The sequence below is a fragment of the Halichoerus grypus genome, chromosome 5, assembly GCF_964656455.1.
Source record: "Halichoerus grypus chromosome 5, mHalGry1.hap1.1, whole genome shotgun sequence".
Lineage (NCBI taxonomy): Eukaryota > Metazoa > Chordata > Mammalia > Carnivora > Phocidae > Halichoerus > Halichoerus grypus.
In genome coordinates, this window is record NC_135716.1 from 116763990 (window position 1) to 116783610 (window position 19621).

A 19621-nucleotide genomic window follows, 5' to 3' on the forward strand; every position below is an offset into this window, starting at 1 on the left:
GCATGAACCTTAGTGACTTATATTCAGCTCAGTTTTTCTGGAATGTAAGTTCCTAGGTAGGCTGAATTTGGAAGGTTAAATGAGAGGGTACATGCTCAGAAAGACCTAGTATATCACATTGAAGATTTAGACTATTCTATCAGTGCTGGGGAATAGCTGATGACCTCTTAAAGGGAAGAGTAGGTTGTTGGGGAGCAGGCATGGAGTCACAATACAGAAAGGAAAGATTACAAAGGAATGACATTTTATGTGGTGACCATGATGGCTAAGGTGGGCTCAGGAGTAGGATGGGCAGTTAGGTAAATCAGTTCAACACATATTGAGCCATATGTTGGAAATTTTCTATTTGTTATGGAGTTGAGATGGAGTGTTGTAAAAGAACAACAAAGAGGTACATTTGTTTGACACCTCTTTCTGATAAGGTCTGTCAGTGTTCTAGTGTATTTGGGGGTGGGGTATGGAGGTGCTAGCACTCTTTTGTTTGTTTTCTCTGCCTTGCCCATTTAAATGAAGAAAATCAAACTGGTTCTAATCTTTTCAAGATAGTGAAGAAACCTAGTGCTAATTATTAGTTAACCTAATTATCTAAAGCTAATCATATTTGATTATACTTGGAAAGCACATATTATGTATACTCCATTGCTTGTTTCTTTTAATATTTTCTTCAAAGTTTGCTCTAAATAGCTCATATGGGAATGATAGTTTATTTTGTGAAGGAAAATTGGACTTTTTCTTTAGTCACGGGTTTTTGAGAGCTGAAATCCAAGATATTCTGTCTGGTACTCAAAGTGGGGTCCATGGCCTCACAGTATCAGCATCATCTGGGAGCTTATTAAAAATGCACGTTCTTGAGTCCCATCCCACACCTACTCAACAGCATCTGCAGTTTAACAATCCATTTAGCACTGTGCATCTCTGCCATCTGGTGGCTACTACCTGAATTGCAGGCAGGAGGTTTAATTTGTTTAGATGTTTCCCACCCCCACCACAGATCCAAAGAAACCTAATAATACATATTAAACTACAGTTATTATATCATACTAATATTACCCGATAACAGTCTCTAAAAATTAAAAATACTGCATTTACACATGTATGCTAAATATGAAGAAATTAAATTTTAACTGAAAAATGCACTATTCTGATTCCCTATTTTAAGTGAAAGTTACAATAGTTTATTTTGCTTATATATGCTTACTCAGATCATGTTGATTGCTGATCTACTTTGAACATAAAATTATTAAATTCTGAGAAATATAGCAGAATATTTTATCTCTACCCCTACCTTGTGATCCGTATATATTTGACTTTTTTCCTGCTAGGAAGTCAGGAGTGAAATGAATCCTTTCGCCCTTTTCTCCACAGTTTCCCATCTGCTCCGTGTATGGTTCATCATTACCTGCAGGATTTGGTTCAGCAACTAGAACATCAGCCTTAAATTTAATAAAAAGCCATTATTACAAAATAATGGTGTAGGAAAGACACTAGGTTTCGAAGCCAATGGTCAAGAAAGAATTCTTGAGACATCTTTGGTTCAAAAAGGCGGTTTAATTAAAGCACTGGGACAGGACCCATGGGCAGAAAGAGGGGGTTAGGGGTAGTATAAGCCTCCCCAGTATTTTGGAAACAAGGTTTCCAGGATCCTGAGGGGGCTAGCTATTGTTAGGAAAGGTCATTTATTACTGTTTAGTAAAAACTCAATCATGAGACCCTTCAGATGTATATTGGTAGGTCATATGCTTGGGGGATGATTGCCTACATGTATCTTGGGGGTAGAGATAAAGGAAGTTTCCAAAGGAATTTTTATATGTTAAAGTAGACTTAGGGGGTCCTGGAAGTTGGGCTAAGGTTGCCTTTTGCCCTTAGCAAAGTATCAACATGGAGGCAGTTGATTCCCTAGAGGAATGTCATTCTGCCTGCTTTAAGGACTTATCAATGGGCTGTAGGTAGAAAGGAAACTTAGTAATTGTAATTTTTCATCTGCCTTTATTTCCCACATCAATATCAGCAAATAAATTGACCTTATTCACATAGGAGGATTTTGAAACAACTTCATTTGATTCTAGAATATTTTGATGAAAAAAATCTGAATCAGAGAAGGAAATTGAATTTGAAAAAAAGAACTTGATATTCTCACATTTTTGTAGGTCTCAAGTTTTGGTCTCACATACTCAGGTTTTGTCTTCCATTTTTCAGGAATCAAAATGGCAACATTCTTGAAGTAGAATCTTTTTTCTGTAGCTTCAAACAGATATGGAGATGCCTGGGTCACCATGTCCTGGGAAAAAAGAAAACATATATAACCAGCACAATTATGACAGAAAATAGGCAAAGTTGCCAATCATTCAAATTTACACCTGTATTTCACATTTCCAAAGACTAGTTATTTATTAAGATGGGAAGGGGAAATGTTGAATTACCTTTTATTAATAATAATAGTTAACCTTTTCTGAGCACTTACCACATGCTGTGTGTCACAGAGTAATGGTTGACAATGCAGACCCCAAAGGCAGACACTAATTCTGGATCCACCACTTACATTAGGACATCAGGCAAGTTCCTCAAGCTCTCCTGAACCTCAGTTTCTCCATGTATAGAGTGGAAAATATTCTAGTGACTAGCTCATAAAGTTGTCGTGAGGATTAGGGGAAGTCAAGAAAGCACTTTGGACCATGTTTACTTAGCACAAGTGCTTATGAAATGTTAGCTATTGGGGTGTCTGGGTGCTCAGTTGGTTAAGCAGCTGCCTTCGGCTCAGGTCATGATCCCAGGGTCCTGGGATCAAGCCCTGCATTGGCTTCCTGCTCGGCAGGGAGTTTGCTTCTCCCTCTCCCTCTGCCTGCCGCTCCCCCCTGCTTGTGCTCTCTCTCTCTCTGTCAAGTAAATAAATAAAATCTTAAAAAAAAAATGTTAGCTATTGGTTTCATTTCATTTGCTCTTTTGAGGATCAATAAACCTTTAAGGGGGAAACTGACAATTAGAGAGTATAGGTCTCAAAGTCATGCACTAAGTAGTACTGGGAGAGAAACTCAAAATGAGTACGACTTCAGCCCTGCTGACATCACTGTAATAATTTTGGGGTTAACTAAATGTTATGAGAGCATTTATTATTAGTATAGTACCAAGTGTTCAATATAAGGAAGTGGCATAATTAATTTATCTTCAAGTTACACCTAACTTTATTTCTCTAAAATGAAAGAGCCTTGGTGTTAAATTATAAATGCCTCTGCAGATTCCCTGAGCTGCTTCCTGACAAGACAGTACAGAGGGTATTATAAGAGATTTATTATACAAAGGGGCATTGGGTCTACTAGGACCAAAACCACTGAAAAGCACCAAAGCAAGTATAGATAAAAGAGAAAAGAGGGCTGAAGACTGAACCCAGAGGCCCCCAGCATTTAGAGGTTGGTGAGGAGGAGCCAGCAAACGAGACTCAGGGAGCGGCAGGTGCACGGGGAGGAAATCAGAAGGCACTGGGGTGAGAATGTTTCAGGAAGGAGAGAGTGCTTGTCGGTGTCTAATACTACTGAGCAATCAAGTATGGTGAGGACTAAGAACTGAGCAATGGATTTAGCAACCTGAATGATCCATTTTAGTGGAATAGAGATGATAGCTCCAAATGAGTGAGTCCAAAAGAATAGATGAGGAAGCAGAGGCGGTGAATACAGACAACAGGTCAAGAAGTTTTTCTATAAATTAAAGAGGAATGGAGAAATGAAGAAGTAGCTGAAGGAGGACTTCAGGGCAAGGGTTTTTGTTTTTCTTTGTTTTTTTGTTTTTTGTTTTTGTTTTTGTTTTTTTTAGAGATTTTATTTATTTATTTGACAAAGAGAGCGATAGGGAGAGCAGGAACACAAGCAGGGGGAGTGGGAGAGGGAGAAGCAGGCTTCCTGTGGAGCCGGGAACCCCATGTGGGGCTCAATTCTAGGACCCTGGGATCATGACCTGAGCCGAAGGCAGACACTTAACAACTGAGCCACCCAGGCGCCCCCAGGGCAAGGGGGTTTTGTTTTATTTGTTTTTTAAAAATGGAAACTATTATAACATATGTATACGCTAATGGAAAAAAAAAACAGATAATGTAAGAGAAAAAGGGATTGTTGCAGGAGCAGAGTTCTTGCTGGAGCGGAGTTCTTGCTGGAGTGGACCAGAGTGACTAGATAGGCTCCAGTGCCTGATGGGGCTGGCCTGAGGGGCAGAAACAGTTCATCATTACATGGGGGAGCAGTACTTGTGCATCGATGCAGGAGTGACTCCTGCTCTGCCACTTCCTAACGGGATAAACTTGGGGAATTTCTTTTATCTCTAAGAGCCTCGGTTTCCCCTCCTTTCAGATAGTGATAATAATAATGGCTGCCTGGATATTTTTTAAGAAGTTCTTGTAATGGTTTGCATATCCTTCTTCCCCCAAAGCCAGATTTTTAACAATCACTAGGAGAATTTAACATTGTATCATTTTTAGAAATAAAAACACTGAGTCAAGATCACAAAAAAGTTGAAAAGTTGGTATAAACCTTCCGACATTAAAGTGTTGTATCACAATTTGACTTGTGAAATGTGAATTTTAGGTCTCCCCCGGAAGAATAAGCAGCATGAAATGCTCTTGTCTTCCATGTTTTAATAGAACCATTAATTAGGGAGCTTTGCTTCAGCATCTGTTCTAGGTTTTGAGAAGATGACCTCATATCCAAATACACATTTAAAGTATTGAGGTTTGGAGAAAGTTGAGGATAACAGTTTATAGGATTGGCTGGTTATTCCTTAAGGACAAGGATAGCATATTGTTCATCACTGGATTCCTGGTGCCAACATAATGTAAATGCTCTGTAAATATTTGTTGGATGAATGAACAAATGAATGAATGAATGAAGTGGTTATGATGAGCTGTAAATTGTGCAGGAGTGCCAAGTCAGGAGGTGCCTGGGCTCCCATGCATTGAGGAGACCCCAAACTACTACAATTGTGTATTGTGTGTGTGTGTGTGTGTGTGTGTGACAGAGAGAGAGAGAGAGAAGACACACAGAGAGTGAGTTTCTCCCTGACTCTCATTCCCTCATCTTGTGAATGTGCTCCTATTGCTTCCCTGATACTGGGTAGAGTGTAGGTGCAGTGGATAGAACTGCTGCAGCGCCATCTACCGGTCTTGTAGGTGGAAAAATGTTGGGGACGGCCCAGCTGAAGCTGGTATTAAGAGCTGATTTAGAGGCTTCTGTCCCCACAAGGGCAGGAGGGAGAAAATCCCCTCAGAAAGCAGAGCGAGGGATGGCCAGGAACAGCAGCAAAGCCCACAGTGACTTCCCTCAACTCTGTAGATGTGGAACATCAAATAGGGAGGAAACCACTTTTATTAACTACTCAGGGACACTGAGCACACTTACTGCCCTTACAAGTGTTCCTTTTGTAGAGAAGATGTGGAAACCAACTTATCTTATAGCCAACACATTTAGGACTCCTACCAGAAAGTTGATTTAATAATTGTAGTGAGAAGTACATTTTTTTCAGGAGGAAAACCCCCCAAAGATATTAGGTGAAAGCACTTTGAAAGCTCTAAAGCACCATATAAATACAAATGACCTTTGTCATTCAAAATAAGGCATCTGTGCCTCCTTCTGGCAATTCCTGAGCCCTAGTGACTGTCCAGCCACAGACAGAAACATCGCTGGCCACATTTTTCTTCCACACTTTGTTGCTCCAAGTGGCTACTTCATTTTTGCTCATGCTATTTTTAAATTTAGAGGTAATCAAAAACTTACCCAAGGTTTCTGATATTGAGAGATTTCAAAGGGTGTGAATTTCTCTTTCACCAATTGGTGGTAAACTTGATAGTCTTCCAGTTCAACAGGTAAGCTCCCAGCAACCCCATCAACGGCTGCACTTCTCCAACCCTAAACTGCTATTGGTGATAGAGATGGTTCTCTCTCCAAACTCCATCTTTCTAGCTTTGCTTCTGCTGAGAGCAAAGAACGTTTGGGGGCGAACTTTGGAGCCCTTGCACTATTAACTTCTGAGCTCACATTCAGGAACTTTGCCTAGAAAAAAGCTTCAGTCCCTTTGGCTTGGTTAAGAGGGAGGAACTCTTTCTCGATCTAGATCGATTAAAAGTGGGACTGGTGATTGATGACTGTGCCTACCATTTATTGAGCTCTTACTATGTACCAGGCACTATGCATACGTTTTTGAAGTTTTTTTTTCTAATTTTTGAGATAATTTTAGGCTTATAGAAGACATGCAAAAATTGTACAGAGTTCCCATATACTTTTCACTCTGCTTCCCTTACATTCGCGCATTGTTACATTGAATCCTCACAAAGTCCTATGAGGAAGGTACTCATTATTATTCCCATTTGACAGACTAATACTTCTGCTCATTATACAATAGTGCCTCTGGATGTGCTACAGCCTTTTTATAAGGCATTTCCTTCTTATTCTTAGCTGTTTTCTGTTGCACACGACCTCTCTAATCCCTCCACCTTACAGCAGTTAGATGCCTCTGCCAGAACAGAAAGTCTTTTTCCCTAGTTTTTCCTTCCCCCATAGGAGAAGTAACGAGTGAGGTGAGGCTGCCCAGCAGCCCTGAGAGGGTTCCTGGCATCGGGGCTGGTAAAATGCAGTTTCCTCTCATTGGAAGGGTCGGGATTGTTCTAAAATCAGAGATTTGCCTCCTGGGCTCCTGTATTAGCATAACAGACAAGGGGGTTACAATTAGGACCATAAAAGGAGAATCTGATATAAGCCAATGGTAAAATCAAGCAAAGGAATTACCTTCCCCGTATCTCACAATCTCTGTCAAATGATGCTGGCCCTTCCTCAGTGGGAAACTAGTTTTCAATGAAATCGTCTGTAACCAGTCATTTATTAAGCATCAACAATGTATCAAACTCTGAGTTATGTGCACTGCATTTATTATCACAAGAATCCTAGTAGTTTAATGTTATTATTGCCATTTTACAGCTGAAGAAACAGGCTCAGATATGAAAATAATTTGCCTGTATCACACAGCTGGAGTTAGAGAACTCGCGTTTGCTCTATCACAACATTACACTTAATTTTTTTTTTTTAAAAGCATGGATAATTACCATTTTGAACTTACCTTTATATGTTGAATGAGTGTTTCATCTTCTGGCACATTAGGGTCAATTGCAATGACAATGCCTTCATAGCCATTATTATTCAGCTGAATGAGTGAATTGCTCAGGGCCCCTTCCAGGAGATAAAGGACCAAGAAGAAAACAGAACTCTTAAATGACCCCATTGTTGTACATCACACTTTGATTTCTCTCTTTGGAGAATGATGCTTTTAGAGGTCTTCTTTACCCCTATCTATCTATCTATATATACATATATATATATATACACACATGAATATATAGACACACATTTTTTCCAAGCTATCAGAGATGGTTTATCAAAGTATTTAACCCTTTGACCCAAAATTCTTTCACTATTGCATTTGTCTCCTTTATAAGGAACTATAGCTTAGTCTCAAATTCTGTGTACTTTCAAATATTTCATTTTGAAAGGATTATTACCCTTGCCTTCACCTGTGCCAGATGCTGGGAATGAGGGTGGGGAGCCCACATCCGGTTCCCTGGAGGGACTCACAGGTGACAAGCAGCTTGGTCATTGAAAGATGTTTACTTAGTACAAATGTTTGCCAACCAGGGACACTGACCCACCCAACACCACCCTCCAACCCTCACCTGCCCATGGAGGCCTGACTGTTCTGCATATTCAGTCAGCATTTGTTAAGTATAAACCATATATCCAGTTATCCTTCCATGGTGGCCATTTTTTTTTTTTTTTTTTGTAACCCTCGTTGATCTTGACATAGCCTCATCACCTCTTGGTACTCCCTTACAGAATCCACTTGCACCAAAAAACATTAGAAAGCAACATAGATATTATTGAATATTTTATAATGGAGAGAAAAGATAAAATTTACATATCACCGTGCAAAGCAAACTCCCTCCAGTTTCCTCATCAGACCTCTATTTCTCTATTCCATAGCTCCCATTGGTCAATAAATAAAATTAACAACATTGAATTATTTTATTGAAACTACATATCTCTCAGAACATGAATTATGGATTGCCAGCTACTGCATAGACACTTTTAAGTTTGCTGAACCTCAGATGGAAACTCAAATCGGCCCACCATTTTACTGTATTCAGATTACTTGAAATATCCCTTCATCCTGTGACTTCATTTGGCCTTCACATTGTAATAATCAATTCACCTTGATCACCTCCTTTCTTTGACATTGGCTTATAAAAATTAGATTAGTATTTATAGCTAATAAATAGAACTTACTGCTTAAGTACATAATCTTTAATCCAAAGTGAAGCATTGAAGCAGAGTGGAAATACTCAATTATAAAGTGGTTGTCCAGATGATCTAAATATGCTTTTATACAAAAATAACTTATTCAGTGTTTATTGAATAACTGTATGCATTTATTATACATAAAAATTTATGTCTAAAACATCTCACACCCCCAACTATATATGTCTTTCCTGGGCTCCCTAAAAAACAGAGCCTAAGGCAAGCTTATGTGCAAATAATTGGAGAATTTAATCCCAGAGCAGTGAGAGTGAGGGAAAGGGGAAAATAGGGATGGCTGGGAAGCAATGAAAGGTGAAATGTTATTAAAGTTGACCACTGTATTTGCCCTGACATTTGGGATGTCTACTAATGGGCTATGGAAAGAAACCATGCCTTAGAACAGTCTGTGGGAGGGAGGAAGGGGAAGTGTTTGGCTTCTCATCTCCTATAGGTGATCAGCTCCCCTGAACTTCCTGGCTGTGTTGTCCAGCCCCTTTAGCAGCAGCTTGGGAAGAGAGATCCCATGCCGTGTGTGTTGAAGGAGATACATTTCAAGTGGTGCATGGTTGGCCTCTGGCAGTGGAGCCACTTGGGCCCTCAAGGAGGAGGTAGGGACTGAGGGGGAGTGAGTAACTGAGGGTCCAGTGCATAGATGGGGCTGAGAAAATCTAAGGGGGTTCCCTAAGATTAATCCAACACAATTTACCCCTTCAACTGCTCAGATCCACTCTTGTCCTTCCATAATATTTAGCTCCAGTATTATAAAGTTTACATTTTTTGTGTGTGAGCACAAGCTATTTTGCTTTTTCTTTCAAAGAAGGTGCAAGTTCAGTCATTCATAGAATCTCCTTCAAAGTGGTGGCCAATTGCAATCTCAAAATACCTAAAGCCAGAGACTCACTGAAATACATTCAAGTCTGCTGCTAGAGCTGGTCTCAAGACCATGTTAATCCTAAAATAAAAGTCAGTTCTTTTGCCAGCAAAAATGGGTTTATTCAGGAGTAACAGAGAATTATAATTTGGGGCATGCAAGGTATGGCAACTCAAAAAAAAAAAAAAAAAAAAAAAGGAAGGAAACATTATCTGAGGAAATTGGGAAAAGTTGTTTTGAAGGAAAGTCCATCCATTGGGGAAATTGGCTGAGTTGTAGGGATAGTTGATTTCTCATACATACATGTATGCCATGTACATCTTTCCCAGTTGAGACCTGTAATGGATGATTCTTTCCTTTTGATGATTCTCTGTTGGGGTCTCTAACTGACAATTCTTCCTGTAATTGATGTTGAATGGTATGGTTCCCCCTTCTAGCCTCCCCTCCTATCCTCCTGATTCCACTTTATTGATGTTGCCCTATATTAATTTTCACAGCCATTATAGATATTTATCTCCTTCCTTTATCACCAATTTCCCTCACTTTTAGCCAGCATTTTGGCTGATCTGTATTGTTTGTTTACCTATTGGTATAACCAGAGCCTTCATTCCTGAAGGATCTGAGCCCTTAGCTGCCCTGCCCTTTGGATTGTGTCTTCTGCAGTTGTCTATGACAAAACTGTGACCAACCCAATTTAGGGGCTTCCCCACATTTGCCTGGCCTTCCTTGCTGACTGGGCCTTGGCTGCTTGCTCAGTGGAGAGTCCAAGCTGCTGCCATGACTGCTTCATCTCCTCATTTTTGTCTTGTCTTCTCTGCCTCCCCAAAGAGAGGGCCTAGTTTAGCATGGCCTCTACTGAGCTGGAGTGGCAGCTCCTCTCTCTCTGGTGTCCAAGTTCAGCCTAAACAGATTCACAGAGGCTTTGGCTCAGATAAAGCATTGTACAATACCAGGTGGGATCTGGTTTTGTCAGAGGCAGCCCAGATGGGCCAGATGACACAAACCAGAGGTGCAGGGAGTTAACACCTGAGTGGCAAACTTTTGCCAAAGGTGTAAAGTATTTCCAGCATCACAAAAGTCTCTTTTGTGTTCCCTTCTAGTCAGAAACCCCCAAATGGTCATCACTATTTTGACCTCCATTGCCACATAGATCAATTATACCTGTTTTTGAACTTCATATAAATAGAAATACACAGTACATCCTCTTGTACCTGGCTACTTTCACATAACATTTGCTGAGTGAAATTCAGCCATGTTGCATGTAGCAGCAATATGTTCTTTATCCATTGTATTCAAGAATATAGCGCGATTTGCTCACCAGCTGCTGTTGATGAACATTTGGATTATTTCCTGTTTGGGACTATTGTAAATAAAACTATAAGCATTGATTTCAGTTGGGTGTATACCAAGAGTGGAATTGCTGAGTACTGGTATACATGTGTCTAGCTTTATTTAGTTGATCTGCCAAACACTTTTCGAAGTGGTTTCACTGGTTGTTGCACATTTCTACCAGTATGCGGTCCTGTCAGTCCTTATGATTTTAGCTACTCTAGTGGGAATGTAATCATATTGTACTGTGGTTTTAATTTGCATGTTCCCTGAGACTAATGTTGTTAAGCACCTTTTCATATACTTTTGGTCATTTGGATGTCCTCTGTTGTAAAGTGTCTGTTCAAATCTTTTTGCCCAATTTTTATTTATTTTTTTTAAAGATTATTTATTTATTTATTTATTTATTTGTCAGAGAGAGAGAGAGAGAGAGAGCACATAGCAGGGGGAGCAGCAGGTAGAGGGAGTCTAATCTCTTTTTTTTACTGGTAGTGTTTTTTGCATCATATTTAGGACAGCTTTTTCAAGTTCATGAAAATAAACAGTATTCTGTTCTGCTGTATTGTTCTGCCTTTCATGTTTAGGTCTATGATCTATCTCAAGTTGTTTTTGTACATAGTGTAAGGTAAGATTCAAGATTTTTGTCGGCTTGTTTTGTTTTCCTTTATGGATGGCCAATAGGCCCAGACCCATTTATTGAAAAGACCATACTTTCTCCCACTGAATTGCAGTTGTGCTTTTTTGTGAATGAGGTGGCTGCAAATGTGCGGGTCTGTTTCTAGACTCTTTTCTGTTTCATTAGTCTGTGTGACTCTCCTTACCTCAGTGGCATGGAGTCTTAATTATTGCTGCTTTGTATGTCTTGACATCTGGTATCATTCCAGATTTGTTTTTCTTCAAGATTATTTGGGGATATTTTAAGTCCTTTGCATTTCAATATAATATTTAGGATCAGCTTTTCAATTCTACCAAAAAAAAATCTGCTGGGTTTGATAGGATTGCATTGAATTTATGTATCAGTTTGAGGAGAGTTGACACTTTTATAATACTGAGTCTTTCAATCCATGGACATGATATACCTCATTTTAGGTTTTATTTAATTGATCTCAACTATGTCTTACCATATTCAGGGTAGAGATCTTTCATTAGATTTACTTCTAGTTTTTTTGGGGAGGGGTGCTATTATAAATGATATTTTTATAAATTTTTATTTCCTAATTGTTTATTGCTGGTATATAGAAATGTAATAGGTTTTTATGTATTGACCTTATATTCAGTGAGTTTGCTAAATTCCTATTATTTTTAGTAGTTTCTAGATTCTTTTGGATTTTGTATGGATATAATTATGCCATCTGTGAATAATAACCTGTTTACTTCTTCCTTTCCAATCTTACGTCTTTTGTTTCTTTCACTTATTATACTTGCTAGAATTTCCAGTATAATGTTGAATACAGGTGGAGAGAATGGATATCTTTTTTCTTGTTCCCAATCCTGAGTGGAAAAGCATTCTATATTTCACCATTAAGTATACTATTATCTAGAGATACTTTGTAGATACTTTTATCAGATTAAGAAAGTCTCCTTCTAGTCCTAGTTTGCTCTGAGTTTTCTTTTTTTAAGTTATGAATAAGTGTTGAATTTTATCAAATGCTTTTTAAAATTTTTTTTGTTTTTAAAGATTTTATTTATTTATTTGTCAGAGGGAGAGAGAGCACAAGCAGGGAGAGTGGAAGGCAGAGCCGGCAGAAGGAGAAGCAGGCTCCCCACTGAGCAAGGAGCCCGATGGGGACTCAATCCCCTGGGATCATGACATGAGCCAAAGGCAGATGCTTAACCAACTAAGACACCCAGGTGTCCCAGAATTTTATCAAATGCTTTTTTTTGAGATGATTGTGTGATTTTTCTTCTTTGCTCTGGTAATGTGGTGACTTACACTGATTTTTCAATGTTAAATCAACATTACATTTCTAGCATAAATTCTATTTGATCATGATATAGTATCCTTTTCAATTTGCTAATACTTTGTTTAGGATTTTTGCATCTACGTTCATGAGAAAGATTGGTCTGTACTTTTCCTTTCTTGTAATATCCTTAGTATCAAAAAATGAGTTGGAAAGAATTTCCTCTTTTTTCTATTCTCTGGAACAGTGTGCCTGAAACAGATATTACTTCTTTCTTAAAATTCCTTTTGACTATTGCTTTAGCTTCATCATGTAAGAAATTTTGATATGTCACATTTTAATTATCATTCAGTTCCAAGTATTTTCTAACTTTCAAGTTCTTTTTTTAACATATGAGCCATATAGAAGTATGTTGCTTAATTTCCCAGACATTTGGGGGTACTTTAAGTTATTATAGATTTCTAGTTTAATTTCACTATAATCAGAAAACATACTCTGAAATTTAAATACTTTGAAATTTGTTGAGACTTGCTTTTTGAATCAGTTTATGGTCTATTTTGATAGACCATGTGCTTTTGAGAAAAATGGGCATGCTACAGTTGTTAAGAATAGTGTTCTATATATATTAGGCCAAGTTGGTTAATCACATTATTCAGATTTTCTTTATTCTTATCAATTTCTTGTCTGTTTGTTCTTTCAGTTACTGATAGAGTTGTGCTAAGATCTCCAGCTATGATTGTGAATTTGTTTATTTCTTTTTTTTCTTCTTTCTATTTTTTTAGTTCTGTTAACTTTTGCTTCATGTATTTTAAAGCTATGTTATTTGCTGAATACAAATTTAGGATTGTTATATCATTGTCATTATAAAATGTCTTTTCTAAAGTACCTATATTTTCTCTAATATTATTTCTTGCATCAAATCTACTTTTTTTATGACATTAGCTGTGGTATGCTGGTATTTAAATATTGAAAAAATAAAGCAAAATAAACACAACACAGCCAGCACAATGCCTGGCACATAGAATTTATTTAATAAACAAAAAAATAAAATAAAAACAAAAACAAACATTTAATAAATAAAAAAAACCCCTATTTAACAAACAAATAATATACTTCCCCTTCTCTTCCACTTACCCAAACCTTAGCTTTATGGGGAGAGATAGGAGAGAAACCAAAAAGTTGGAGAAAGCTGGGGCTTTATATTAGATTCTATCAAGAATGACTAGGATATGTTTTAAAGACATGGATACCTCAGAGTCAATTTTAAGCTGTTTACCATGTAGTACCCCAATATGACTCCTGCTTCCACCTCCCAGTTCATTACCTCTTTTAGTAATGGCCATTAAGAAACAGGCATTCATACACTATTGATGGTAGAAAAATTGGTACAAATGCTTTGAAGGGAAATGTTCACCAAAATTTATGTGTGTATGTCTTTTAACATAGCAATTCCACTCCTAGGAATTTACCCTACAGATATACTCACACAGGTGCATAAGATTATATGTACAAGGGTAATATAATTTGTCCCTTAAAGCCTACTTTATAATAGCAAGAAACTGAATTACTCAAATGTCCTTTAATAAAGGAATAAATAAGCTTATTTATTTCATATCTATTTTATTTATCACATCCTACTTAACCATCTGTATTTTTATAATAGCATGTATTACTTTTTTAATTGGAACAAATTTATACATAAAAATAAAAATTTTGCATTAAAGAGCATTATTTTAAAATCCTAACATGTTGACACAAGAGTCCTGTCTTCTCTACCCTAAATTTCTCATTTTTTTCTTTATTTTTCTATTCCACTCTCTTTTTTTCCTTTTATCTTCTCCATGTTCTTGCTTCTTTCCTATATTGGTGTGAAGTGAGATCATGTCAATTTTAAAAAAGTTCCTTTTGGACGCTTGTTCATTTATATTGCTTCTGCACCTCGAGCCAGGGAGGTAGAAAGCAATTGCCCACTGCCCTGGATAGCTTCCTCTTTCTTGTGCCCTTGAGGCAGTTATTCTCAGAAAGCAGCGTTTTTGATAAGACTCTTAGCCTGTAGATAAGAGAGAGTGGGGAATAAAATTGGCCACCATCTGGGTCACTCTCCACCCAACCCAGGAACCACCTTGCTGATAAGAGTTAGATTTTCTAAGTGCAAGAGGGATTTATGGAGGCATTCCTTTTGAGCTTTGGAGTCAGTCTCTAATTACCTCCATGGATATGAGCACGTGTTTCTGTATCCTTGAGTGCTTCTCTCTCATCATGTACTCTATAATCAGTACCCTTAACTTTCATGTTATTTTGTCTCTCTCTTTGTGCCTGATCTGTGCTTTTTCTACATCCTAAGATACACAGATCAGATTCTCATTTCGTCAGAGCCCACTTCTCATCTGACTTTCCCTCTGCTTCTATTCCTCATTTCCCTATATTTTAAATTAATAAATCATCACACAGATCTTAATATGTAATGCACCATCCCCCAACTTTATATTCATTCCCCCTTTTTAATTTTTTCATCAATTAGATTTTCTATCAGTATTTTGAATCTGGATCCTCTACCATGGACCCTCTTTATTTTATTTAAAATATTTTTTCTCTTCATTCTTGTCTTCTCAACCTCACTTAAATCTGCCTCACAGTTTTGTGTCCCCTTTCCCCTTCACTAAGGCCACTTTTTCTTATATTAATGTATCAAATATCCTTACAAATGACCCCTTTCACTTCCCCTCTATAAAGCAAGGTTTCTCAATCTTGGAACTATTGACATTTTTGGCTGAGTAATTCTTTGTTGTGGGGGCTGTCCTATGCATTGTAGGATATTTAGCCGCATCCCTGGCCTCTACTCACTAGAGAAGTCCCTTGCCTGTGAAATAAAAAATGTCAACAGATATTGCCAAATGTCCCCTGAAAGGGTAAAATCACCTCTGGTTGAGAACCATTGCTATAAAGGTAAGGATATAATAAGTTCATTCATGTTGTTTCTTTTGAGGTAAAATTTATATACAATAAAATGCAGAAATCAAATGTGCACAGATAAATGAATGCTGACAAATGTATACACCCATGTAAACCACCATCCCAATCCAATATATATAAAATTTCATTGCTTCAGAAAGCCTCCTTGTGCCCCTTCCAGTCAACTCCAACACTTCTACTCTGAGACAACCAACCGCTATTAGATTTCTCTGTACAGAGAATATTATTGTTCTTGAACTTTTTTAAGTGGAATCATACAATGTGTGTTCCTTCGAGTCTGACTTCTTTAGCTCAAGATAATGCTTTTGAGATTCATGTACATTGTTGCATGTATCAGTTGTTTGTTTCTTTTTGTTGCTGAATGGTATTCCCTTGTGAAGTCAGGCATATAGCAACATTTGTTTTATCCATTCTGTTAATAGAAACTTGATCGTTTCCTGTTTGGGGTTATTATGAATAAAGTGGCTATAAAAATTCTTTTTTTTTTTTTTTAAAGACTTTATCTATCTATTTGACAGAGAGAGAGCACAAGTAGGGGGAGCAGCAGAGGGAGGAAGAGAAGCAGACTCCCTGATGAGCAGGGAGCCTGAGGTGGGGCTCCATCCCAGGACCCTGGGATCACGACCTGAGCCGAAGGCAAATGCCTAACTGACTGAGTCACCCAGGCGCCCCTAAAGTGGCTATAAAAATTCTTGAGGAAGTCTTTTGGTGGACATCTTTTCATCTCTTTGGAAGTGGAATTGCTGGGTCAAAGGTTAGATATATGCATAACTTTTAAGAAACTGCTAAGCAGTATTCCAAAGTGGTTGCATACTCACCAGTGTAGGAAACTTCCAATTGCTCCATATCTTTGTTGACATTTCTTATTGTCAATATTTATTCTTTAGTTGTTCTGGTGTGAATGAAGAGGTATTTCATATTTATTATTTTCATTTGTTGATAACTGATGGTGTTGATAGCCTTTCTATGTATGTGCTTATTGGCCATTTATATATCCTTTTTGTCAAGTGTCTGTTTAAATCTTTTGCCCATTTAATTCGGTTCTTTACCTTTTTATTACTGATTTATAATAGTATTTTTAATATATTATTTATAATTTATAAAATATATATTTTATTTATAACAATTCTTATATATTCTAGATAAGACTTCTTTGTCAGATATATGTGTTGTGAATATTTCTTCCACTCTAGCTTGCCTTTTCATTATTAACCGTGTCCTTTCATGAGCACAAATATTTAGTTTTGATGCAGCCCAACTTATTTTTTTCTTTTATGCTTAGTGTTTTCTCTGTTCTAAGAAATCTTTCTACGTTATAGTTGTGAAGACATTATATTTTTTCTAGAAGTTTATATCTTAATTCATTTTTATATCTATGATTCATCATGAATTCATATTTTTATAAAAGGTAGGAGTAAAATTATTTTCCCAAACATATGTTTAGTTATTCCAACCTCATTTATTGAAAAGAACTCTCCTTTATCCATTGAATTGCCTTCCCCCATTTGCCTTCCCCACATGCCTTTGTAGAAAATCTATTGACCATATGTGTGTAGGTCTGTTTCTGGACTCTATATTCTGGGATATGTTTTATGGCCTAGCTCATGATCTCATTTGGTGACTGTTACATGAGCACTTAAAAAGAATGTGTACTGTGCACTAGTTGGTTGCAGTGTTTTATAAATGTCAAGGTTAAATTAGTTTATAATGTTGTTCAAATTCTTATTCCATTGTTGAATAATGTTCCATTCTTATTGAGTTTTTCAATCTAGTTGCCACAATTTTTGACAGTGAGAGATTTATATCTCCAAGGTTGATTGTTGGTTTGTCTATTTCTCCCTTAGTTTTGCCAATTTTTGTTTCTGGTATTTTGAAGCTCTGTTAATAGGTACATGCACATGTAGGATTGCTATATCTTCTTAGTGAATTTATTTTTTATCATTATAAAACAATACTCTTTCCTTTCTCAAGGCCTGTTTTGTCTTATAGTAATATATGAACAGCAGCTATCTTATACTTAGCATTTGCATAATATACCATTTCCTTGTGTCATTTTTGACTTCTATGTCTTTATATTTAAAATGCACCTTTTGGGCGCCTGGGTGGCTCAGTTGGTTAAGCGACTGCCTTCGGCTCAGGTCATGATCCTGGAGTCCCTGGATCGAGTCCCACATCGGGCTCCCTGCTCGGCAGGGAGTCTGCTTCTCCCTCTGACCCTCCCCCCTCTCATGTGCTGTCTCTCTCATTCTCTCTCTCTCAAATAAATAAATAAAATCTTTAAAAAAAAAAAAAATAAATAAAATAAAATGCACCTTTTGTAAATTCCATATAGTTGAGTCTGCTTTTTTTAATCAAGTCTGAAAATCTCTGCTTTTTAGTTGAAGTGTTTAGTCCACTTATATTTAATATAATTATTAATTTAGTTGGCTTTAAGTCTACCATCTTCCTATTTGCTTTCTCTTATTTCCCTCTGTTCTGTGTTCCTTTATTCTACTTTACCTGTTTTGTGTTAACTGGTTAGTTTTAGTGCTCCATTTTATCCCATTTATTAGCTTTTTAGATATATAGTTCTCTATTATTAATGGGTGGCAAGGGGTTTATAAATGCATCCTTAATTTATCCCAGTCTACTTGAATATACAACTTCAAGTGTAATGTAAGTACCTTTTAACAGTATAAGTCCATCTGTCACCTGTCTGTTCTGCTCTTGCTGTCATATATCTTACTGAATTATGTTATTAATAAAATAATACATTGTTTTTATTTTTACTTTAAACAGTTAATTGACTTTTAAAGGAATTGAAAGTAAAGAAAACCAACAATATATTACATTTACCATTTTATAATTTCCAGTGATCTTCATTCCATACTGTAGCTCTGTATTTTCATCAGATATCATTTTCCTTTAGATTAAAGAAATTACTTTGGTATTTCTTGCTGATGAACATGATTTCAGCTTCTATTTCTCTGCCTTCATTTTGAAAGGTATTTTTGCTCATTATAGAGTTATGCATTGACAGATTTTTCTTTTGGCACTCAAAGATGTCATTTTGTTGTCTTCAGGCCTCAGTTGTTTCTGATGAGTAATCAGTCATTATTCCTATGATATACTGAGGTGTTATTTTCTTTGCACAGATCCTATGTTAGGTTTACTGAGCATCTTAGACCCATGGGTTGGTAGTTTAAGTCAAATTAGGAAAACTTCAACTAGTATTTCTTTGAATATTTTTGTGCTCCATTTTTCCTCCTTCTACTTCTGGGACTCATTTATATGTATGTAAAACTACTTGATAATGTTCCACAGGTCATTTTGACTTCTTCATTTTTTAAAAATGAAATGCTTCAGTTTGCATGATTTCTGTTTTCCTGTCTTCAAGTCATCCGATCCTTTCTTCTGTAGTACCAGTCTGTTGTTAATCCATTACAAAAATCTTCTTTTATACATTGTATTTTTCTGTTTTAGTAATTTCATTTGCTTCTTTTTAAAGAATTTTGGCATCTTTCTTGAAATTTCTTCTCTATTCGTTACTTATACCTACCATTTCCTATAATTTCTTTACCATATTTATAATAGTATTGCCAGCTTATTGTCTGCTAATTCCAAATCTGGATCAATTTTGCATCTTCTGTTGACAGATTTTTATTCTTATTAATTATGGGACACATTTCCTGCTTGTTGGCATGTCTGTTGATTTTTTATTAGATACTGCATGATGTTTTGTAGAGACTCTGTATATGTTTTCTTTTTCTGAGTTATGTTCTAGCAGTAGTTTAATTATTGGTGAATCATCTTGATTCTGTGGAGACTTGGTTTTAGGCTTTGTCAGAGCAGATCTATTTCAGTTTTGTTCTTGTTCTAGGGCATAACTTCAGTCTGGGGACGTGAGCCTTGAAAGAGTTAAATATTTCTAGGCATAATCCCCACTATCTTCCCACACCTTCTTAAATAAACAGGAGTGAAGGAGTAGTATGAGAACCTGGCTCTACTCCTATATACCTCTGCTGTTAACCAGCATAGTGCTTTGCATTACTCCCTTAACCATTTAATTTTCCTATCTATAAAATTAGGAAAACATTCAAAGCCTTAAAACCCACCACACCCCATCTCAGTTATATATAGTATCAGCTCACTGAAGCTACAGAGAAGCAAATCCCAGGCTAGCAGGCATAATGGCAATAGAGGGAGGAGGGAGGACTGACTGCCTAGGGACTTCAAGTTTGCATCAG

The 19621-nt window shown here is 37.0% G+C and overlaps 1 protein-coding gene and 1 long non-coding RNA gene across 4 annotated transcripts in view; one reads left to right on the top strand and one right to left on the bottom strand.

Moving 5' to 3' along the window:
* The window catches only part of CLCA1 (chloride channel accessory 1), a 29212-nt gene extending 21961 nt beyond the window's left edge, over positions 1 to 7251 (bottom strand). Inside the window, exons 1-3 of the mRNA XM_036095988.2 lie at positions 7090 to 7251; positions 2138 to 2278; positions 1286 to 1433 (exon numbers count right to left, since the gene is read on the bottom strand). Coding sequence (XP_035951881.1) covers positions 1286 to 1433; positions 2138 to 2278; positions 7090 to 7251 — 451 coding nt within the window. The remainder of the gene's footprint in view (positions 1 to 1285; positions 1434 to 2137; positions 2279 to 7089) is intronic.
* The window catches only part of LOC144381908 (uncharacterized), a 61416-nt gene that overhangs the window by 9173 nt on the left and 32622 nt on the right, over positions 1 to 19621 (top strand). The gene's annotated exons all lie outside the window — the stretch shown is intronic.